Genomic DNA, 20,071 nt, shown 5'->3' with positions numbered 1-20,071 from the left:
CCCATTGTTATTGCATTTATGACATTTCTCACAACTCAATATCAAATTCTTTTGTATTTCTTACCCATTTGACAAACTCAAGTCAAAAGCAGCCTCATTCCCAAAGTCAATCTATTCTAGAAACCTGAACTAACTAAAATACAGTTGCTATTGACAGTTAGGTACCTGACCAAATATATTTGTGGACAAGATTAAATCCAGAATAAGGATCTCTAACGAGGCCCAATGTAGTAACTCTTAATTATTTGACATTTTACAAAACTCTTAAAAACTTGATCTTTTCCATATTAGTTAGAAGATTCTTGTTATTAGTCTTATATCATTGCCTTATTCCAAAAATATGGGTACTATAGTCCATAATTCTTAGACAGTAGTTTTTTTTGCAAAGAAATCTATTTCTTTGCAATTATACAACTTAGAAACAAAGAAGAGAGTTATTAGAATCCTCTCGATGATATTTCACAATGATAATTAACGTCAACCTCTCTAGACTTGAAATTTTCACTCTTACTTCTTGTTCTTCTCATCATACTCAAGAAGCTCTTCCAACAGCTTGTTATCATAGTACTCGAATTCGAAAACTTGTTTTTCTTTCTCATTTGAAGAACTTCCTCTCTCCACATTTTCACTAACAGATGAAGAAGAAGTTGACGACGATGATGAATAAGAAGAAGAACCAGTATGACGGTATTCATCGGGGAAGTTAAGAATGGCTAGTGGACCTCTCATTGCAAAAGCCGCTTGATCATAAGCTCGTGCCGCCTCCTCTGCCGTACTAAAAGTCCCGAGCCACAAACGTGCACCTTGCCTATTTGAGTCTCGTATCTCTGCCGCATACTTCCCCCATGGCCTTTTTCGAACGCCTCGATATCGAATCTCTCCTTCTCCCTTATCTTCTTTCATGTTATTCTTACTTGGGTCTTCTCCTTCCATGCTTAATTCAAAATGAGAGTGAACTATATAACGTCTCTACAGCATTTAAATGAGTGGAAAAAAGAACATGACTGGTCAAAAATGGAGGGCTTAGATTCCTTCAAGGTGTAAAGATCCAATGGACTATAATTATAAATGTGCTGAGTAGAGAGAGAAAGTTGGATTCATTGGACGTAGATGGTCAACCGATGGCTTTTAAAAGATTGTTTTAAGTGTAATTTTGTGTTACTTTTGTGGTCTTTCGTTAAAGTTTGGTTCTCCCTCGTGTCAATTTCAAGCTTTCAACCACTCATTTGGTCAGTTATTGTGTTTGAGGTCATGTGGCTTACGTTTCTCTAATTAGTCATCCTTAATACGTATTCTCCTTTGTATTATTTTAGTATAGGTGGAGATTATAAAGTAGTTTATGTTAATATATTAAAATAGAACTTAGCCTTGCTTGATACCATAATAGATACTGTAAATAAATATAAAGCAAAATTTGCAGACGTCACGTTCTTTGGTTGTCCTCAATAATAATTCACCTCAACATTACATGGGCTGTCTGGAAAAATCATCTTTAAAATTACCATAAAATAAAATTTTGAATGCAAATTTTTGTTCTATCGTCCCTCCAAATTCTTTGTTACAATTATTATCATGTATCTTGGTTGTTACAAAGTTGGAGTACATTTCGGATAAAACGGAAAAAAAAAAAATGAAGAAAAAAATGATAAAAATAAAAGATAAAAAGATATTACAAATTATGAAAAATAGCCAATTTTTATTTGTTGGTTGGTAACGTAAAAAAGGCTAAACAGTTTGTAGTGGAAAATTTCGTTACAAAAGCTTTACTTATTATCGCTGTTAAAAAAAGTCACGTGCTTATAACGATTTAGAGAAGATTTTTTGGGCACAGGTGGAATAAATAAATTGTGGGCCCCGCTGACCACGGATCTACAACTAGGGATGAGTACATGCTGGCGTAGAGAACCAAAATTGCTTTCGTAGATGCAGTTTGGGATCCTTTTTATAATTATTTTTTAGTGTTAATCGTATGACACCGCTTCTTGACGTACGTCTCTGACGTATCCAACAAAAATGATATTATATGAAGAGAGCTTCTCTCTCTTGTCCTTTGCCAGAAATAATCTTAAAAGAAATGTTGGACTCACGTTGACAATCCAAGACACAATTTAAAAAAAAAAGTTTTTTAAGCTTGACCAAAGTTATTGAAAATGAATGGTCACTTAGCATTCAAATTTAAAAATAAATTTTAAAGTGAAAATTAACTCTTTTTTTTTTTTTTTTTTTTTTTTTTTAAGTTCATATAATTTTTGTCTCTACTACTCCATTGCATAGGATCATGTTTTTGAATGTCACAAGGTGATTAGATCACAAACAAAAAAAAATTTCACTATAACAATAGAGGAAAGGGGCATGTGCCAAAAATAATATCATATTATTAAAATTCATTATTTTTATTTTTATTTTTTAAGGATTCAATGTAGACAGGCTTAAAGCAATTTTAAATTTAGAAAGCAAGTGAATTCGGATACCTATTTATTCCAAATCAGGATAGGAACCAAAACTTAAATCGAAACCCCAATTCTAATTCCTTTATTCTAGAATCACTTAGAGTCGGATCTAAAATAGAATCAAACTGATTGGAACCAAAATCGATTGATTCAATCTGATGGGTAATCCCAAGTATCGAAATAGATATATTTTCTCATTTTGCATTTCTATCATAGATGATTTGAGATTTTTTTTACATTTTAAAATTTATAAATATTAAAGAAAATTCTTCAATTTTTCTTATAAACTATACATTGGAGTTTTAAAATGGGTAATTTCTTCAAAAAGTTCAATACTTGTAAAAACTATGAATTTTAGTTAGAAATAATAATATTTGAGTCATACATTTAGTAGAACAAATTACAATTAAGTTGATATACTTTTAGATAATATATTAATTTTTTGAAAGAAATTTTTTTTTTATAATAAATCAAAATATTTTTTTATTATTTGATTCTTGAGAATCGGAAGCAATGGATACTTGTATTTCTTTGTGATTTCGGTTCTACTTTTTTAATAACCAGAACCGACAAGAATTGGAATCGAAAAAAAACATAATTGTTCTGGTTCTAGGAACCTTAGGAATTAAATAAAAAACTGATCCATTGGCACTCCTAACTCAAATGAGCCAAATAAAAATGATTAAGCTTATAAATATTAAAAAAAAAATTTATTAACATTTAAAAATATTGATACATTCAAAAATTGTGTCACTCTTGAATTTCCATAAGTTGCTATCAATTGCTTATGAAATTGTCGTGAACAAATGTGAAACAAAAATTTGCACACATTGAATTTTGCTAGCAGAGTCGACCAAACCATAAGGTAAGTTAGGCAATTGCCCAAAGTCCCGATTGAGAGACGGCACAAAAAATAATATTTTTTAATAAACTCCTCTAAGGGAGATTTTATTAAAAATGATACATTTGCAAAATTTGAATAAAAAAAGTCAATTAGTACATTACATCTAAAACAATATAATTTAAATAAATTTTTATCATATAAATGATTAATTAATGTTATTTATATTAATATTTTAAATGTTAGAAAGGACAGCCCTGTCCCTCCAAAATCCACTGTAAAGTGCAAATCTTTTTGCTGTGTTTGTTACACGGTTTATCCTATACTAGCTGAGGGTCCGATTCGCAAATCCACATTTTTGTTGTTTGTCTCGCTGTTTTTAAAATATAAAATAAAAGAGTGGGTCCCAGATGAATTTTACGAGACATTAAAAATCGTGAAAGTGGAATCCCACTAAATACATGGAATTCCCCCTTTTCCATTTAAGTGTCACCTCCCTCAAAGTCTACTTGCCCATCTTTTTCTATCATATTAATTTTAGTTTTCTTAGAATAATTCATCTAAATTATTGATTTTGTTTTTTTCTCAAACAAGACCACTAACAATGTTTTAAAAATAAACATTTTTCAAATTAGTCGATCGATGATTGGACCTTGGTCCAAATCGGTTGGATTTTATGTATATTCATTGAAAAAATTAAAATATGTATACATTATCCTAAAAATGCCTTTATTTATATTCATAAAAGGATAATACTAATAATAATAATAAATCCATATAAAAATATGTATACATTTTCCCAATAATACGTATATTTATATTCATAAAAAGATAATAATAATAATAATAAAAGATTCATGGTTCATTGGCTGAATCCTTTTTATTATAAAATCTAGTCAAATCTAACGAGACCATCGATTGGTTTGATTTTTTAAATATTGGTCACTTGAGCTTTCTTTACTTTTGAAATTCATTTTCAATTTATACATGTTTTAATTATAATTTTATTAAAAACATTTTAATTTAGAAACATGCATTAACATTGATATGATCCAATGTGATCCTCTTTTTTAAAAAAATTTAATTTTTCTTTTTAACAGTGTTTAGATTTTATTTTGTGATAATTATTTTAGCATTATAATCCAAAATAATTATCACAAAATCAAATCTGAAAGATTTACTACATCAAGATAGACTTGCACTAGTGTTAAATAAACGATATGTATACTAAACCATATTAGGAACAATATTAGACAAACAACATGTAAATCAATTTGACTCGGATTTACCACCGTAAGATCGAGGAAAATTCAATTCAAGATATCACTATCTCTTGTTTAGTAAAATCATTGGAAATTGATTTAGAACAAATTTTGCTTGGAAATTTTTATTTGGGGTTTGGTAACATAAGAATTAATAAGGACTAAACCGTTTGTAATGGAAAAGTTAGCTACAAAAACTTTACTTATAATGTGACGTGCCTATAACGGCATCAAAGATTTGAAGGCTACGTAATTGTGGGCCCCACGGATGGATCTGATGGCTACATGATGGCGTAGAGAGCCAAAATTTTCTTACGTAGGTGCATTTGAGACCTTGTTTTGTAATTATTTTATTTTTTCTATTTTTTTAATTTTTTAAAGATCGAATGTAGACCGGCTAAATGCATAATTTTAAAAATAGAAAATCGGACTCCAACGTCAACGGAATTAAGTAAAAAGAACTTGATGAGTCAAATAAAAATACATTAAAAATTTTAATGCTTAAAAAATATTTTAATACTTTAAAATACTCCATAAAAAGTATTATAAATAGACAAATTTTTTAGCTGACTTGATGATGAGGATTTGGTATTTTGCAAAAGTTGACTCAGTGAGTTTGTTATATCAAGTATTGGGGCCAAATAATCTCGAAATCCATTCGAGTTGAGTTGACTTGGCCAAGTTTTGAATTTTACTTGAAGAGTTTTGAAAATCGTCACGACAAGCCATGGTTTTGTTGTTGTTCTTCTTCTTTTTCCTCTTTGTTGTTCAATAATTGAAAAAGAGAAAAAATAAAAAAGAAATTACATCATTCAATCATAAATAATTAGATGGTTTGATTATCTTAGAAGTGTTCGTAAATGAAATGAGATGTCTTGGTTAAAATGCCCCTTTTTCTTTCTTCCCGGTTCATAGATTTGAAAGGAAAAAAAAAAAAAAATCTCACTCATCTTAATCATCTCAATCTCATTTGCGAATAATAGGAGATGGGAATCCAAAATTGAATACCAAGAGACTTGTCTTAGGATGTGCCACTCATAAAGCTCTTTGTTCACATTAAATAACATTCAAAAAGCCTATTTCTAAGAGAAATAATAATCTAATAAAAAAAATTAATGAAGAACTGAAATATTTGAATATGAAAAATTGAAAAAATATATAATTTCTTAGGGATCAAGAAAAAGTTTTAGACAAACTCCTCACATAAAAAATAGTAAGCAAAATGATAGTGAATTGAGGCATATTCCCACTAATGATTAAAATAGACCAAATCTAACAATTTTGGCCCCATGAGTGCAACTTGATAATTCATATTTGGGAGGACATTAAATATTTTGTCGCTAGAAACTACCAAATTCATGCACCTAATGATATGCCCTATAAATTTACTCTTAGGGGCTCCACACATCAATTTTTTTATATTTTTTTGGTGTACGAGGGAGAATCCTCACATTGGTGAGATTATAACTACATGAGGGCCACACAGATCCCACAACCACGTGTTCCATTTTAATTAAGGGGAGTATGTAATTACTCGGTTTCAAACTCACTATCAAGAGAGCAAACCCCTGTTGCTACGTCTTATTGCTGAGTCCACACCCTGGTGGGCTCCGCATCAAACTTAACTCGGCAAGATAGTTTTCAAACCTCTCATCTTGCCAAAAAATCCGAGTTGAATCGTCCAAGTTATCTCCTCTTGGCCAAGTCCAACCCTTTAAACCTAATGTAAATCAAACTTGTTTTCATCATAAGTTGGATTAGTAAGGTTTTATCATAAAATATCTTCTATATAGATCACAATCATTTATATTATTAAAAATTAATTATTTTATATATATATTAAAAAAGCTAACGCCAGTTGACTTACCTGAATTTTTATGAGCTTTGCCTTGGTCAATATCTTCAATTATTGGTTTAAGCATGTCTGACGATCCAATGAGATCGATGATTGTCGTCATTAAGACCGAGACGACTCGCACGAGTCACCTCGGAAAACTCAATGAGATGGTAGATGCCATTGATGGGCAAAACCATGTAATGGGCTTGAATCAAATTGGATTCAATTATTTCATATTGAACCTCGTCCCAAAGGTCCATTAGATTTGGAAAATCAAAATTCTTTTATGGGAGCTTCAATTTAATCCGATTTGGTAAAAATATGGACATTTATATATCATACATCTAAACAAAATAATAATATACATTTTCTTACATATTAGCAATTTGGGCCCTTGTCTTACTGGGATATGGTTGATCCAAAACAAATCCATTAAGTAATCAAATTGAATCTTAAATGGATCAGGTCTATATCAAAATCCAAATCTTCAATCCTGATCCAAAAAAATAGTTCTCTATAGCCATTTCAATAAAAGGTCTGGCCCAGATGTAAAAGGTGTTTGTTTTACTGCTCATAGTATTAAAAATCTAAAATCCAACGGTTTAAAATCATCTTGGAGGTTGTGGGCCCAAATAAGTATGACTCATGGCAATTATTTGTTGTGGGATTTTTGTCTATTAAGAGACCATAAGATAATTATACGTTTTATCAAGGCTACAATTGTTCCACTGCGAGGCAAGGCAGAGGTATGTAGTTATGTTTCCCCTAAAATCATCTTTTCTTTATTTTTGAACTGCAATTATTTTATTGAATTTTATGTGCATCAAGTGATCTCTAGATGATATTTCTTTGCCAATTTTTAAATCCTTAATTAAAAGGAATTCCTTATGTAAAATTGTTTTTCTTTCTTCTTTGAAATTTCTATTCTGTTTTGGGATCTTAATCTCTGGATTATTTATTGGTTTTTCGTTTTTGAATCTCTTGTGGGTGATTTAGATTTATAAGTCTAATCAAATACTCTCAGAAACAATTTTAGACATTCCAAAAATATTAAATACTTTGGGGCCAATGTTATGTGATGAAACAAAACTTGGCCATAACTCCATGATTAGCAACATCAAGAAGGTTGTTTTTAATGCTTTTATTATCACCTTAGGACTTGGCAGTCCTGGGAGGGTGCCATTGTTGTTGATGCGCTGCAGAGATTCAATGTAGCTATTTTCGTTAGCCAACTTTGACAAATATTTGAGATACCCATCTGTGTTGTGCCCCACTTGACCTCCTTTGACATGCCCACTTGTGAAGTAGGGGTATAAAAAAAAGCCCAGCCCAAAAAATCCCAAATCAAAACAACTACTTAATTTCAAAATTCAAGATGTTTTAGAATTAACTGATTTTTTTTATGAGGATGATCTCTTCAAGATGTTTTAGAATGAACTGATTTTTTTTATGAGGATGATCTGATCCTAAAGAGAGCCAAACATTTTTTCAATATATGGGTTAGAAGTTTTGGAGTGAGCTGATATTTTTTTTTTTTTTAGGATGATCTTTATGATTGGGAGATAATCCTCATAAAAAATCAGCCCATTCTGAAACTTCTAACCTCATTAAAAGTGATTTACAAAAATCAGACGGTCCACAATTTTTCAACTTGTAAACTAGGGTTAGAGATCATCCTCACAAAAAATCAACCAATTACGAAACTTCTAACCCATGTTTTGAAAAATAATTGGCACAATGTTTCGCTCTCTTTAGGGCTTTTGAACGCTCTCCTATATAAATTATATATGTGTGTGTATGCGCATGGGGAATGCTAACGTCCAAGACGTCATAGGGATGTTAGCATTGTCCAACACTCTTTTCTTTTAATAATGCTCCTCATTGTTTTGTCTTTTAATGAAAAGATAATGACATCTTCATCTTTAATACTATAAATACATTTATTATGAATGTTTGCATATTTATTTTCAAAAGATTTACTACAAAAAATATATTTAATTCAATATACTTAAATATTTATGTAAACAAATATTTATTGTGTAAAAGACCAATACACCATTATCTTTTTTACTAAAAGACAAAACAATAAGGAGTATTATTGGAAAAAAAAATATTGGACAATGCCAATGTCCTAATGAGATCTTGGATGTTAACATACCCATATATATATATATATATATATGGGGTAAGTATTTGTAACCTTCATATTTTCCCTCAAAAAAGAAAATCTCTTATTGAAATTTACAGATTTTCTTTGAAAGGTATTCCCCATGTAGCAGCATTTTTACTGTTCTGATTAACCATATATAGCATGTTCAATGTTTTGATTAACAGTTCACAGATTCAATAAACATCTAACAGATCAATTACTAGATTCAAAATCATCAGTAACAGTTCATAATATAAGCACAAGAAGCAAATGGCCTATAAGAATTCACATTTATGTCTATAGCAGTCAAAAATAAATCTGTAAGGAAAAAAAAACTGAAATCTGAAAGACACACTTCTTCACTTCTTCACTTCTTCTCGGAAAGGGTATGTAGAGGCACTGGAACTCAATCCAAACTACAGTTTCACAACCCAATTAATTAAATTAATACTTGTTCACCCAAACAACTAAAATCAATCAAAATTAAACTTTTCATATATACCTTTGCATATCATGTCATTGTATCTTTTTGGTGATTTCTCCTCCACATTGAGTGATCTTTCAGCCTACAAACTCGATTCTTTGAACTCTTTACTAAACTAGCACAAATTGGATTATTCACAAATGGAAGTACTGGTATACTAAAATAGTTAATAAAAAATACAATTGACTCCTCCAACTGAAATAGAGAAAGAATAGATTCAATTGTAAGAGTAAGCACGCATGCAACCATGTCATGGAGTGTAAATCTTATTAGTGGAATTGAAACCCATCAAAGTTATAAAGTTGTTATCAATCGCTCCTGGCTGTAGGAAAACATAAGAAATTGTGAGATGAGATACAGTTGGTATCTTCTGAAATTGGAACAGGAAAATATAAGATGATTGAATCACAAAAAATTGACCTGTTTTAAAAGTTCACTCGCAAGATAATCCTGATCTGAGTGTTGGTCAAGAAGCGTGTTCTCACCCGTCAAATCATGCATGCTTTCCTTCTTTATCCTTAATGAATTGTCTGCCAAGAGATTGTTATGGAATTGCTTCACATTTTCTTCTCTCCTAGTGATCGCTGCTTTGCCAAGGATGTTTTGTCGAGTCCTCTGGTTATACAAAATACCTTCATTGCCCAAAATTGATGAAGACGGATTGAGGTAACCTTGCATGACATTGGCATTTTGAGACACCTTGAAAGATAGACAAGCATCTTGTGATATGTTCTGTTGAACATCGTTAAAGATACTATGATTTGGAGAAAAGTTTATGTTTCCGTCATTCCCATCTTGAAACGTCCTTGTCGATGTAAATATCCCTGCTGTATTACCATGAGGAGAACCATTTCCAGGTAATTCTCTGACTCGGTTCATCGAAAAATCAAAACCAGAAGCTTGCAAAGCTGGATTGTATGTTGCACATCTACCATCTAAAATTGTCTCATCTCTTTCCAATACCTGACCTACAATTTCATTTGAGAATATTTGATGTCCCAAGGAATTTAGGAACCCATGCTGAGATTGAGATTGAGAATGAGTCATCTTGTTGAACATTTGAGAATTACAATGGTTTCCACATTTAATGTCCAATCTTGTTCTTGTTGTGAAGTTCAAAAATCTTGAGGCAACCTCAGGGACTTGAAAACACATGTTCCCAAATGAAGGGGTATGCTCATGCAAATGAGCTAACTGAGAATTACTAGTCCGGAGTTCATGTTTGTTATTATTTCTCAATTGCTGTTGCTCCACTTCAAAATTTAAATTTGAAGTTTCAGGGCCAACAATATTCATTTGATCAACCATTGTTGATCTCCCAATCTCTTCTGGTTGGGGTGGGAATTCATGAGCTTGGATATCAACTTCATCAGGAACTAAAATCGACTCGAGATTTACATTTGGTTGACAAATATGCCTATTGAGTCCATTCTGTTGCTGTGATACTCCACTATTCTTTTTAAGATTCAAGCGATGTTTCTGTAACACAAAATTATGATAATGAGAACTTATAAGAAAAAAAGTGAGACTGAAACATAATGGTGATATTGACTTTTACGGTTTTTGAACTAAATGAATTACTTCATAGACCCCTTCAATGTTTTTTTTTTTTTTTTTTAATCCTTTTGGCATGGAAAAATGGGGGTACGAAACACACCTGAAGATGACTGGCAACGTTTTCTCTAGTGAGTCCAGGAACATTCATAAGCTCTAGTATTTTCTTAGGAACAGCCTCTGCAAACACAAACAAAATACAATTTTTAAAGCAGAGCACAAAGAAACTTGAGAAGTCTCTATTCATGGTAGGGGAAGTTGGAGGCTTCTTCCAAGGCAAAACCATCGATGAGGTTAAGACTTTCGTGCCACTTGTTGTCAACTCTATCAAGGATGCTGTTTAAGGTAATTATTATTTGTTTTCTTATAATAAAATATTTTCTAAGAACATATATTACTAGAATTAATTATGAACCTTAAGTTGTTGATTGGTTTGAATTTTTCTAAAAAAGATATTTAATTGTTATTACAGAAAGTGATTGGTGTGGGTGCACTTTATGTGGTGGTACCTGGAAACTTCCCAATTGGATGTATGCCCATTTATCTAACCGCGTTTAAAACCAACGATTCAAGTGCCTAAGATAACAAGTTCAAGTGCCTCAATAGCTTAAATAGCTTTTCCAGGTATCACAACCACCGAGTACAGAAAGTCCTGGATGAGTTGAGACAAGAACACCCTGAAGTTGTTATTACGCTATGCTGACTATTATAGCACCTTCATGTCCCTTCTTCGCTCTGCCTCCACCCTTGGTAAATTTCCATAACTCTAATTAATTTTATAACTAAATACAAGCATAGATTGTAGAAAAAAAGACAAGTTCTAACTGATGATGATTACATGCATGTTTTATGTAGGATTTGAAGAGGAATCAGTGTTGAAAGCATGTTGTGGAAGTGGAGGTGATTACAGAAAATAAAATTAAAGTTGCTAGAATGTTAGATTTTAAACAAATTTGAAGTTCCTAAGAGTTATTTGTTGTTGTTTTGGTTTAATATAAGGGAGCAAGAATGATAAAGAAAAATATTTGAATTGAATGCAAACTGGTGGAGCCCAAGCTAAGCAGATTGAAATGTACCAAAAGTTATTGAAGTCAGATCAAGAATTAGTGAGATGCTTTCTAATTTTCTAGAATCAATAAATACTTAACCATAGATTAAGTGCCAGTAATCAGACATCCGAAGTCAAATACTTATAGATTCACATCTTTGGGTGGTCTTTCGAAGTGCTAATAAAAGATATCGAGCACCCATCCTGTCAAATTGAAAGAGTCGTGATAATATGACGCCCCCATCACAGAACCATAGATCATTTGCTTTGGGATACGCTGAACCATAAGTCTTTTTCTTGTGTATCCCAAGGCAAATGATCTACGGTTCTGTGATGGGGTAGGGGGGCGTTTGTCAGAGGGGAGCATCATACTATCACAGTTCAAATTGAAAAGCAGTCTTAATTGATGTGTCATTTTCAATTCCATTTCATCTATAACTAGATTCCTTGAATCTCATTCTCAATTTTAGAACATTGCACCCATGCAAATTTTTCCAATGGATTTTTTGCATTGCTTGTCGTATTGGCCACGAACTGAAAATGTAGATAGTATACAATCAAAACAATATTAATTAAATACAAAGGACCAAAACTCATAAATTTTATTTCTGATTAATTTGGAACAGAATAGAACAAAAGGGTTGGTGAAAGGGCAAGATCCTCAGGAATTGGATGTCTTGAGTTCTAATACCCCTATGTGAAAAAAGGGGTAAATTTGGCACCATGGACCATGCACCCTCAAGGATTTATCTCAAGAATTGGATGTCTTGAGTTTGAATACCCCTACATGAAAAAAATTGGTAAATTTGGCACCAAGGACCCTCGAATTTAACCAAATTCACGGACCTTGACTCGAATTTACCCCTTTTTTTTTCATATAGTGGCCTTAGGGCCATGCACGGATTTATCCCTAATGTGTTGGGTTGGGGGGTTAGGGTGCTGCATATGCTTTGCTGATTAGTGAAGTGCTCTAAGAGGCCCGGATACATTGGTTTCAAAAAGAAAAAAAGGTACAACATGGCAAGAGAAACATACTCTCGATTCCAAGTTGGTTCACTGATTCGGTGAATAAACGACTAAGCTCGGCTGTCCAGAGCACTCGAGGCTTCTTTGGCATAGAACTGTCGTCCCTTTCCTCCACTCCACCTTGGTTCCTCTGCTTTCTGTTTTTCCAACTGTATTCATTTTCAGAGGATGCATAATCTGCAACATCGGATGATTTTTGTAGTCGGTCGTTCCTCAAGTTCTCCAGTTCTTTTTTCTCATTCTCTCTTTTCCGGACCACGTGCTGCCATATAGTTGTTAAGCGCTCAATCCGAGTAGGTTTTATTAGGTAATCACATGCTCCACCTCGGACACTCTTCATGACAACATCTTTACTTTCATCGAAGGACATCACTGCATATTGTAACAAATCTAAAGCTATCAAGTACTTAGGTTCAAAAGGTCAAGATTGATCAAATTTGACTAAATTTAATTTTTTTTATAGAAAGAAGTGAGTACTTACTGATAAATGGCAAGTCTTTCTCTTGATGAATTTTTTCGAGGAGCATAAATCCATCCATGCATGGCATGTGGACTTCACTTATAACAATATCAAACTCATAATTTCTCTCTTGAAGCAGGGATAGTGCATGTACAGCACTAGAACACATGGTAACTGAAAATAACCACACAAACTCAGATAAATAATACATATTTGGAAACCTTCTAATTATTTCTCCAATATAATCTGTGACATATTTCATTTTATTTTAAAGACCAATCAATCAAGAAGTCACACATTTGGTTACCCTATCTATATTAATTATATAAATAACCAAAACCCAATTCACAATCATTAATCAACATTACCCAGAGCAGAATAATGGCTGCAATTATTTTTATGATTCTATATTTTATACTCAAAATCTTAATAGGTTGTTTTATTTTTCCAACTATGAAGAAGCTGAGTGTCCCACCTGAATCAAGACCTAGACAGTCTGTGTTATGGAATTTTCACGAGAGTTTGTATTTTCTGTCATTGGAGCTATTTAATTCTGTAACAATTTTGAAGGGGAATTGCTAGCGAGGTTAAGGTGGGCCCATGGGCTTTTACATGGTATCAGAACAGAAAACCACGAGGATGTAGGAGACACGTTACACGAGGAGTGCTAGGTATCATGACCTTGGGTTATATATAAACCTGAGGCAATCCTCACCTTACAAGCCAGTTTTGTGAGGATGAGTTGGGCCCATAGGTTTCTAAATTATGATCTTCATTTATTGTGTGATCTATTTTGGCCATTTAAGAAACAATGTAGATAATCTGTAATCTGAAGATGAATGGGTTCATCTTTTTCCTCCATTCAAGAGGGTTTTCATTTATTTTTTTATTTTTTTTGTGATTTGAAGACATGGTTTGTGTTTGTCTCTCTCCTTATGAGCTATTGGGCCTCTCCACTCATTGCCAATTGGTTTTGAGTTGGACCCCCAAATTTATCAGATGATAGAAGTTGTGGATGTGTCCTTTTGAAAAGGTTGAATTATATTGGGTGGTGAATACAAAACAAACAAAATATTTCATACATAGAATGGGTCTTATACACCAAGACATTCAAATATGTTCATCTTCAATTGTTCAATCTTCAAATGTATTGGTGTGTTACGCCATGATAAACTGCCTTTTCATTTTCTACTCAAAAGAAAAAAAAAAAAAATCAATTTGAGGAAGGTGACAGTATATTAGGAATGTTTATATTTCAATCACTATAATGTGGATTCAATCATTTTTGAATGAGTCATCCCCTCCCAAATGCCTAAAACTAATTTTAGGATCTACATATCTGGATTATATTAAACATATTTTTTAAGATCTAAAAGTATCCATAATGTTCTTACCATCATGGTTTTAAATCTCATCCGAGACCAAGACGACTTGTCCAATAAGTCTCGGTATCGTCCACCAACGAGATGGATAGGCAAGTCAAGTGTATCGGATGACATTTAAAACCATGGTTAATTTGTCTCATTGTCGAACGAAACAACTCAAACATATCGAAAAACTTGTCCGGTCGTTCATGGACGAGATGAGACGTCATAACAAGTTTTAAAACCATGATTAGCATTAAACTCCTTGAAACTATTACTATCCTCCAATTCTTTGTAACATACGAAACCTAATTAACCATTTATTTATCAATTAAAAGCAGAACTATAAAGAGTCAAGAAGAGTAGAAAACATAAACCCAATACACAAATACCTTCATAGCTACATTGCTTAAGCAACTTCTCAATCTGCTCAAGATACGCAGGATCGTTTTCAACTACCAGAACCCGAAGACCAGCTGGAAACGTATCATATATCTCATTACTCTCTTTCTTATCAGAGTTTTCTCCCACCATTGACATCTTTCCTTTTTTATCCATGTTCATGTTCATGTTCATATTCATATCAATCGCTTCAGAACTACTTAAAGTAGACCACTATATAATTCGAAATCACTTCTTCTATTCGAAACTCAATCTCAAACACTGTGTTTTCTTTAGATTTCAACACTTTGAAGATAGTAAGTTAGAAGTTCATATTTTTATTTTTGTTTTTTCCCTAATAATTTGGAGATAGAATAAAAATAACAAACGATAAATATTCCGTAACAAATAAGGATTCTTTTACCTCCGGAAGAGTCGAACGTGTAATACGCGAAAGAAAGGTAAACCGGTAGCGTAGGTAACATGTCTCTTTCCGCGTTTCTTATCTGAAGTTTAAGACGCCAAAGATGAATATGCACCACCAATTGTGATTTATGCACCCACCTAAAACCATATCTTCCTGTTTAACCTTTTGCTGTTGCATTGAAACGTACAGGAGTCGTGCTTGACTGACTGTTTAAGATAATGCGTTTCACACTGGGCCTATAGTTTATATTATTTAGCCTGAATTTGCCTGGCCCAACCATTAGATGGGCTCAATATTTTAGATTGGAAAAAACCCAACCCATTTAAAATCTTCTCCAAACCCAACACGGTTCATTCTCAGATTTGATATTTGCTTTTCTTCATAGTAGAGGTGTAATCTCCATCCGAATTTAAAAACACGTAATTTTATAATATGTTTTAGCTATTAATTGTGTAAAAAAATCATACTGCTAATTATCCAATAGTATACTCCTAACCAATTTGGTCATTGTTAGGCTCAAACCTGGCCCAGATTTAATGGGTTGGAAAATATTGAGACTCAAGAACCCCTTGCTTTTTTGGTGGGCCGGGTTATTTAGCGGCCTAGAGGCCGCAATTGACAGCCTGTATTATTGAGGTGAGGAAGTTTTGCTGTTAATAAATTCAGAGCGTTAAACAATTATTGCCAAAAAAATCTTCCGCACTCACATTTTTCTCTCGTCTGTAAATAATCAGTCATTCTTAAAACACGTGTCGAGTTTCTGTAGATTTAACAGCTTATACCGACATTTGTTAACACATCAAATAAGTGCTCAGTGATGTTGGTTTCACAGGAGCAGTCCCCCCGGTCTTAGCTGTCACTACAACCAAGCAAATAACCAATCCAGTAATATTTTGTTATAAAAGGCCCATCGATGTCTCACCATTTCAACCACCTTCGCCTCTTCTTCGCTTCAGTTTCAACTCTCTCCTCTCTCTCTCTCTCTGAAAGCTGCTTCTGGAAGAACTTGAAAAATGGCAGACGAAGGGACAGCCAACTGCATTGACATCCTTTTGGCGATTATCCTTCCTCCTCTTGGAGTTTTTCTCAAATTCGGATGCAAGGTTTATTAATTCCTCTCCTATTCGTTTATTTTCCATGATCGTGATACCTCACTGTTGGAAATATGAGATTTTCTTTCTTTCTTTCTTTCTTTCTTTCTTTCTTTATTCTAGGAGATTTTCCATTTTCTCTCTGTTTTTCTCGTTTAGGTTATAATTCGATTTCTTCCGTAAAAAAATCAAAATTTTATAATACGTTGGGGTGTGGTGTGGATGATTGCAGTTGGAATTCTGGATCTGTCTTTTGCTGACTATTTTTGGATACATTCCTGGAATCATCTACGCTGTCTATGCCATCACTAAGTGAACCTGAAATTTCTAAAGACAGGTGTTGTGGATTTCTTTGCGTTCTGTCTCTATTTCAATGTTTGTTGATTTTCTCTGTAATTTAGGTTTGTGTGTGTGTGATGTTTTTAAGGTTTCATGAACAGAAATTTGTTTAAATATTATTGCCTTGGGTAATTTTTAGGACTGGCAATGGACCCGATCCAAATTGATAAACTAGTTGTTATTATTTATTAAAAAAAAAATCATATATTATGACTCGACACCCCTGTAGTGCCGGTTGGTGTGGTGGGTTTGTTCAGCAGTTGGGATAGGGAGCGGCTTTTCCGTATTCCCTGTAGTAGTTTTAAATTGCAGAGAGCGTGACAGACTAATTTCTTAAGTTACTATTGACAGACCAACTCTTACTAACGTCACACCACTATGTGCCATTCATTCCTTCGTGATTTGCATAGGAATTGGTATGGCATTTGTAAAAGTTGGTGTGGCAATAGCACTTCTCTAAAAAAACCCAGCCATGTTACCATGAATCGATAATGGCTTGGATCAGATTTATGGGGAAAAAAAAATTATCATTTTTAACTAGATTAAAAGTTTTGAAAATGGGCGATACTTTAACTCCAATTTATTAACGAATGATTTTTATATTCCTATATGAACTGGCATTCCCTAAATTGTCAAAATCCAATACAAGGAACTATAAAGACTACCTTACCAAATTGCCACGGTAAAATTGAAAAACTATCAAAACTGGAAACCATCATTTTTAATTTCGAAAATAGTAATTTACTGTTACTAAAATTAAGTTTTTTTTACCAAAATGGTAAATTTCTCGAAAATGTATATTTACAATTATTAGAATGTTTGTTTTGTAATTTGAAAACAAGACCCTTCCAAATATAGGTATTTACATCATATGTATGACTCATTGATGTCCTCAGCCAATCTCATCTTCATCACTAGGGGAAGTTTTAGAATAGGTGTGTTTTCATCAAAATTTTCAAAGTCAATAAAGTTTATAATCTATTGTGACAAGTAATAGTTGCAGACAAGAAAATCTACACCTATTGCCCTTACAAATAAAAAAAAAAACAAAAAATTCCCTTCTTAAATGTCCCCCACAAAAAAAAAACTCCCTCCTTGATTGACCCCATGTGGGGAAAATCTTGGCTCCGTCCTTGTTCATCGCCGTTGTCAATCTTTGCAGTGAAGGGTGTTTGTCATTCCAAATGTCAATGATGACATATTATGATTCAAAAGAATCATATTTAGCTCATTTGATTGGGTCTTGAAATATCAATATTTTCGTAACCATGAAGTTTTTTTTCTACCCTGGCTAATTGCCTTTTGCAATGAACTGATATCTATAAGTATCAAGGGAAGTTTTTCAGACATAAGAGAAATATACTTGTGAGTATGGTGATTGTTTGGGGAAGATATGACGATGTATAGTGAGAACCTTTATCGTTGATCCATTGTGTTTACACTATGTCGTCGATCCATGGCACAACCCTTAATAAATTTTATATTAAAAAAAAAAAAAATCAAATTTTTTACTTCTAATAATGAAAGTCAAGTATGTTTCTCTCTATCAATAAAATTCAACTATTTTTCATAAAGCTAAAGATTAGAAACCATAAAATGTTTAGCTAGAAATCACCAAGAAGCTTATTTTCACTTTACAGTTCCAATCAAGCTTTAGTTAGTTTGAAATAAGTAGTCTTTATTAGGCCTCTCAATGGTTCTTTTTTCCTGTCCCATTGTTTCCCTTGGTTTGAGAAGTATATTATTAGTTGGGCTAGGCCCGATTTATATTTGGTGCAACTGATCCGATGAATTATATTATAATTTTATTTACAATAATAATATTAATAATTCTTGATTGGCCATTTCGTAAGCATGGGTAGGGGTTTCAATGGGCCTGGGCAGAGTGTTTTTTATAATTGTTTATAGGGCCTAGCCCATCCGGCCCTTATTAGATGGGCCGGATTAGAGGCACGACATTCTCTGACATATCTGTAATCTGGGTTGGACCAATCCATTTCGTGGGCCAGACTTGAACCAAAAAAGATATGATCGTTTTATTAAATATTAAAAGAGGAAAAAATAAACTATGTTGCAATTTAATTATCAAGAAAAATATGGTTTCACGGCCTCCCTTTCTCTTTCTCACATGCATAGGCATGTTATAGTAAGAGAGGCCCACAACAACCTAAAATGAAGATCATTTGGGCTACATTCATGTCTCTACCTCACATATCTTTGATTATTGACTTTATTGTCCCAAGAATGGCAACCAAGTTCAAATCCAACAATTATTCCATGGGGTCAGTTTGCTTAATTCCAATAAATCTGAAAAAATTTAAAGTTTTTTTAAGATGAGAATTACATAAAATGATGTTTTTGGATTATTTTTTTTCAAAATTCCATCATTTTTTTCCCCTTAGATTTCAAAGTTGAAGAATATAAAATGTTTAGGTTGAAGGGTAAAAATATTATATTATGGCGATTAATTAACGATTTCCAGATTTAATAGGTTGCTCTCTTATTCAACAATTTAAAAGAAAAAATAATTTTTTTTTAAACTCAGAGAATTTTGACTGTGGTCCCAAGTAGGCTAGGCATCTCCATCTCCATTGTTAAGGACAAGAACGTCTATCTCAAAAAAACATTATTTAAAGCTCAATTGCATGTGGATTCTGTTTTTATTGATTTGAGAGTTAACTCAAATAAGTGACATAAATCATCTCAAAAAATTTCCTGTTGATTGAATGGATTTCTCCCCATTTTTTGTTAAATTCTGTCGATATGTCCTTTGTTATAGTATACTTTACGACAACAACAAAAAAAAAATGTAGAAAAAAATTGTGAAGTTTTATTTCAGTTGATTATTTATTTTAATTTAAAAAGTTATTTTCCTATTTTCAACTAAAAATATTTCAGAAACTTTCCCCATTATAAAACACTAAATTTTAATTTTTTTTTTCACACATACCCACTTTAATTTTAGTATAAAAAAAAAAACTCTTTTATAAAATAGTAATTATTTTTCCAGTTTTAAGTGAAATACTTTATTTCCAAAAATTGATAAATTATAGTTTTCAAAATTAAAATGAATAATGATTTGAAATGGAAATAAATCAGCCTTATTTGTGTATATCCTAATTTTTATTTTATTTTTTCAAATTCTTGTTCTAATTGGACAAGTTGTTACGTCAACACAATGAACTAATTTAAATGAATTATAGTACTGAGTCATTCAAAATTCAATTGAGTCGAAGTAAACCAAATCAAAATTCTAACAAGAATCGATCGGTGTAAAATATGTTTTGGATTAGGTTTGTTACTTTTTTTTGGAAGCTAGGGAAATGAGTGAGAGGAAAATGACATGCTACATACAACT

General features: G+C 32.5%; 2 protein-coding genes across 2 annotated transcripts; both read right to left on the bottom strand.

The window, feature by feature from the left end:
- Positions 1–301: 301 nt before the first annotated feature.
- On the bottom strand, positions 302–935 carry LOC147403400 (ethylene-responsive transcription factor ERF098-like). Its single transcript, XM_086438980.1, has one exon. It carries the CDS (start codon positions 931–933, stop codon positions 508–510), a length of 426 nt encoding a protein of 141 aa, XP_086295106.1. The 5' UTR covers positions 934–935; the 3' UTR covers positions 302–507.
- Positions 936–9,007: 8,072 nt separating this feature from the next.
- On the bottom strand, positions 9,008–13,002 carry LOC147403399 (uncharacterized). Its single transcript, XM_086438979.1, has 4 exons — positions 12,661–13,002; positions 10,681–10,757; positions 9,444–10,502; positions 9,008–9,345 (listed from the first exon to the last, which is right to left on the bottom strand). The coding sequence occupies exons 1-4, from the start codon at positions 12,989–12,991 to the stop codon at positions 9,274–9,276; spliced, it is 1,539 nt and encodes a 512-aa protein (XP_086295105.1). The 5' UTR covers positions 12,992–13,002; the 3' UTR covers positions 9,008–9,273.
- Between the last annotated feature and the right edge of the window lie 7,069 nt (positions 13,003–20,071).

The sequence above is a fragment of the Akebia trifoliata genome, chromosome 4 (genome assembly GCF_017979445.1).
Source record: "Akebia trifoliata isolate Shusen 1 chromosome 4, ASM1797944v1, whole genome shotgun sequence".
NCBI classification, from domain to species: domain Eukaryota; kingdom Viridiplantae; phylum Streptophyta; class Magnoliopsida; order Ranunculales; family Lardizabalaceae; genus Akebia; species Akebia trifoliata.
Note: the sequence above shows the minus strand (reverse complement) of the source record. Positions and strands in the feature narration are given on the sequence as shown.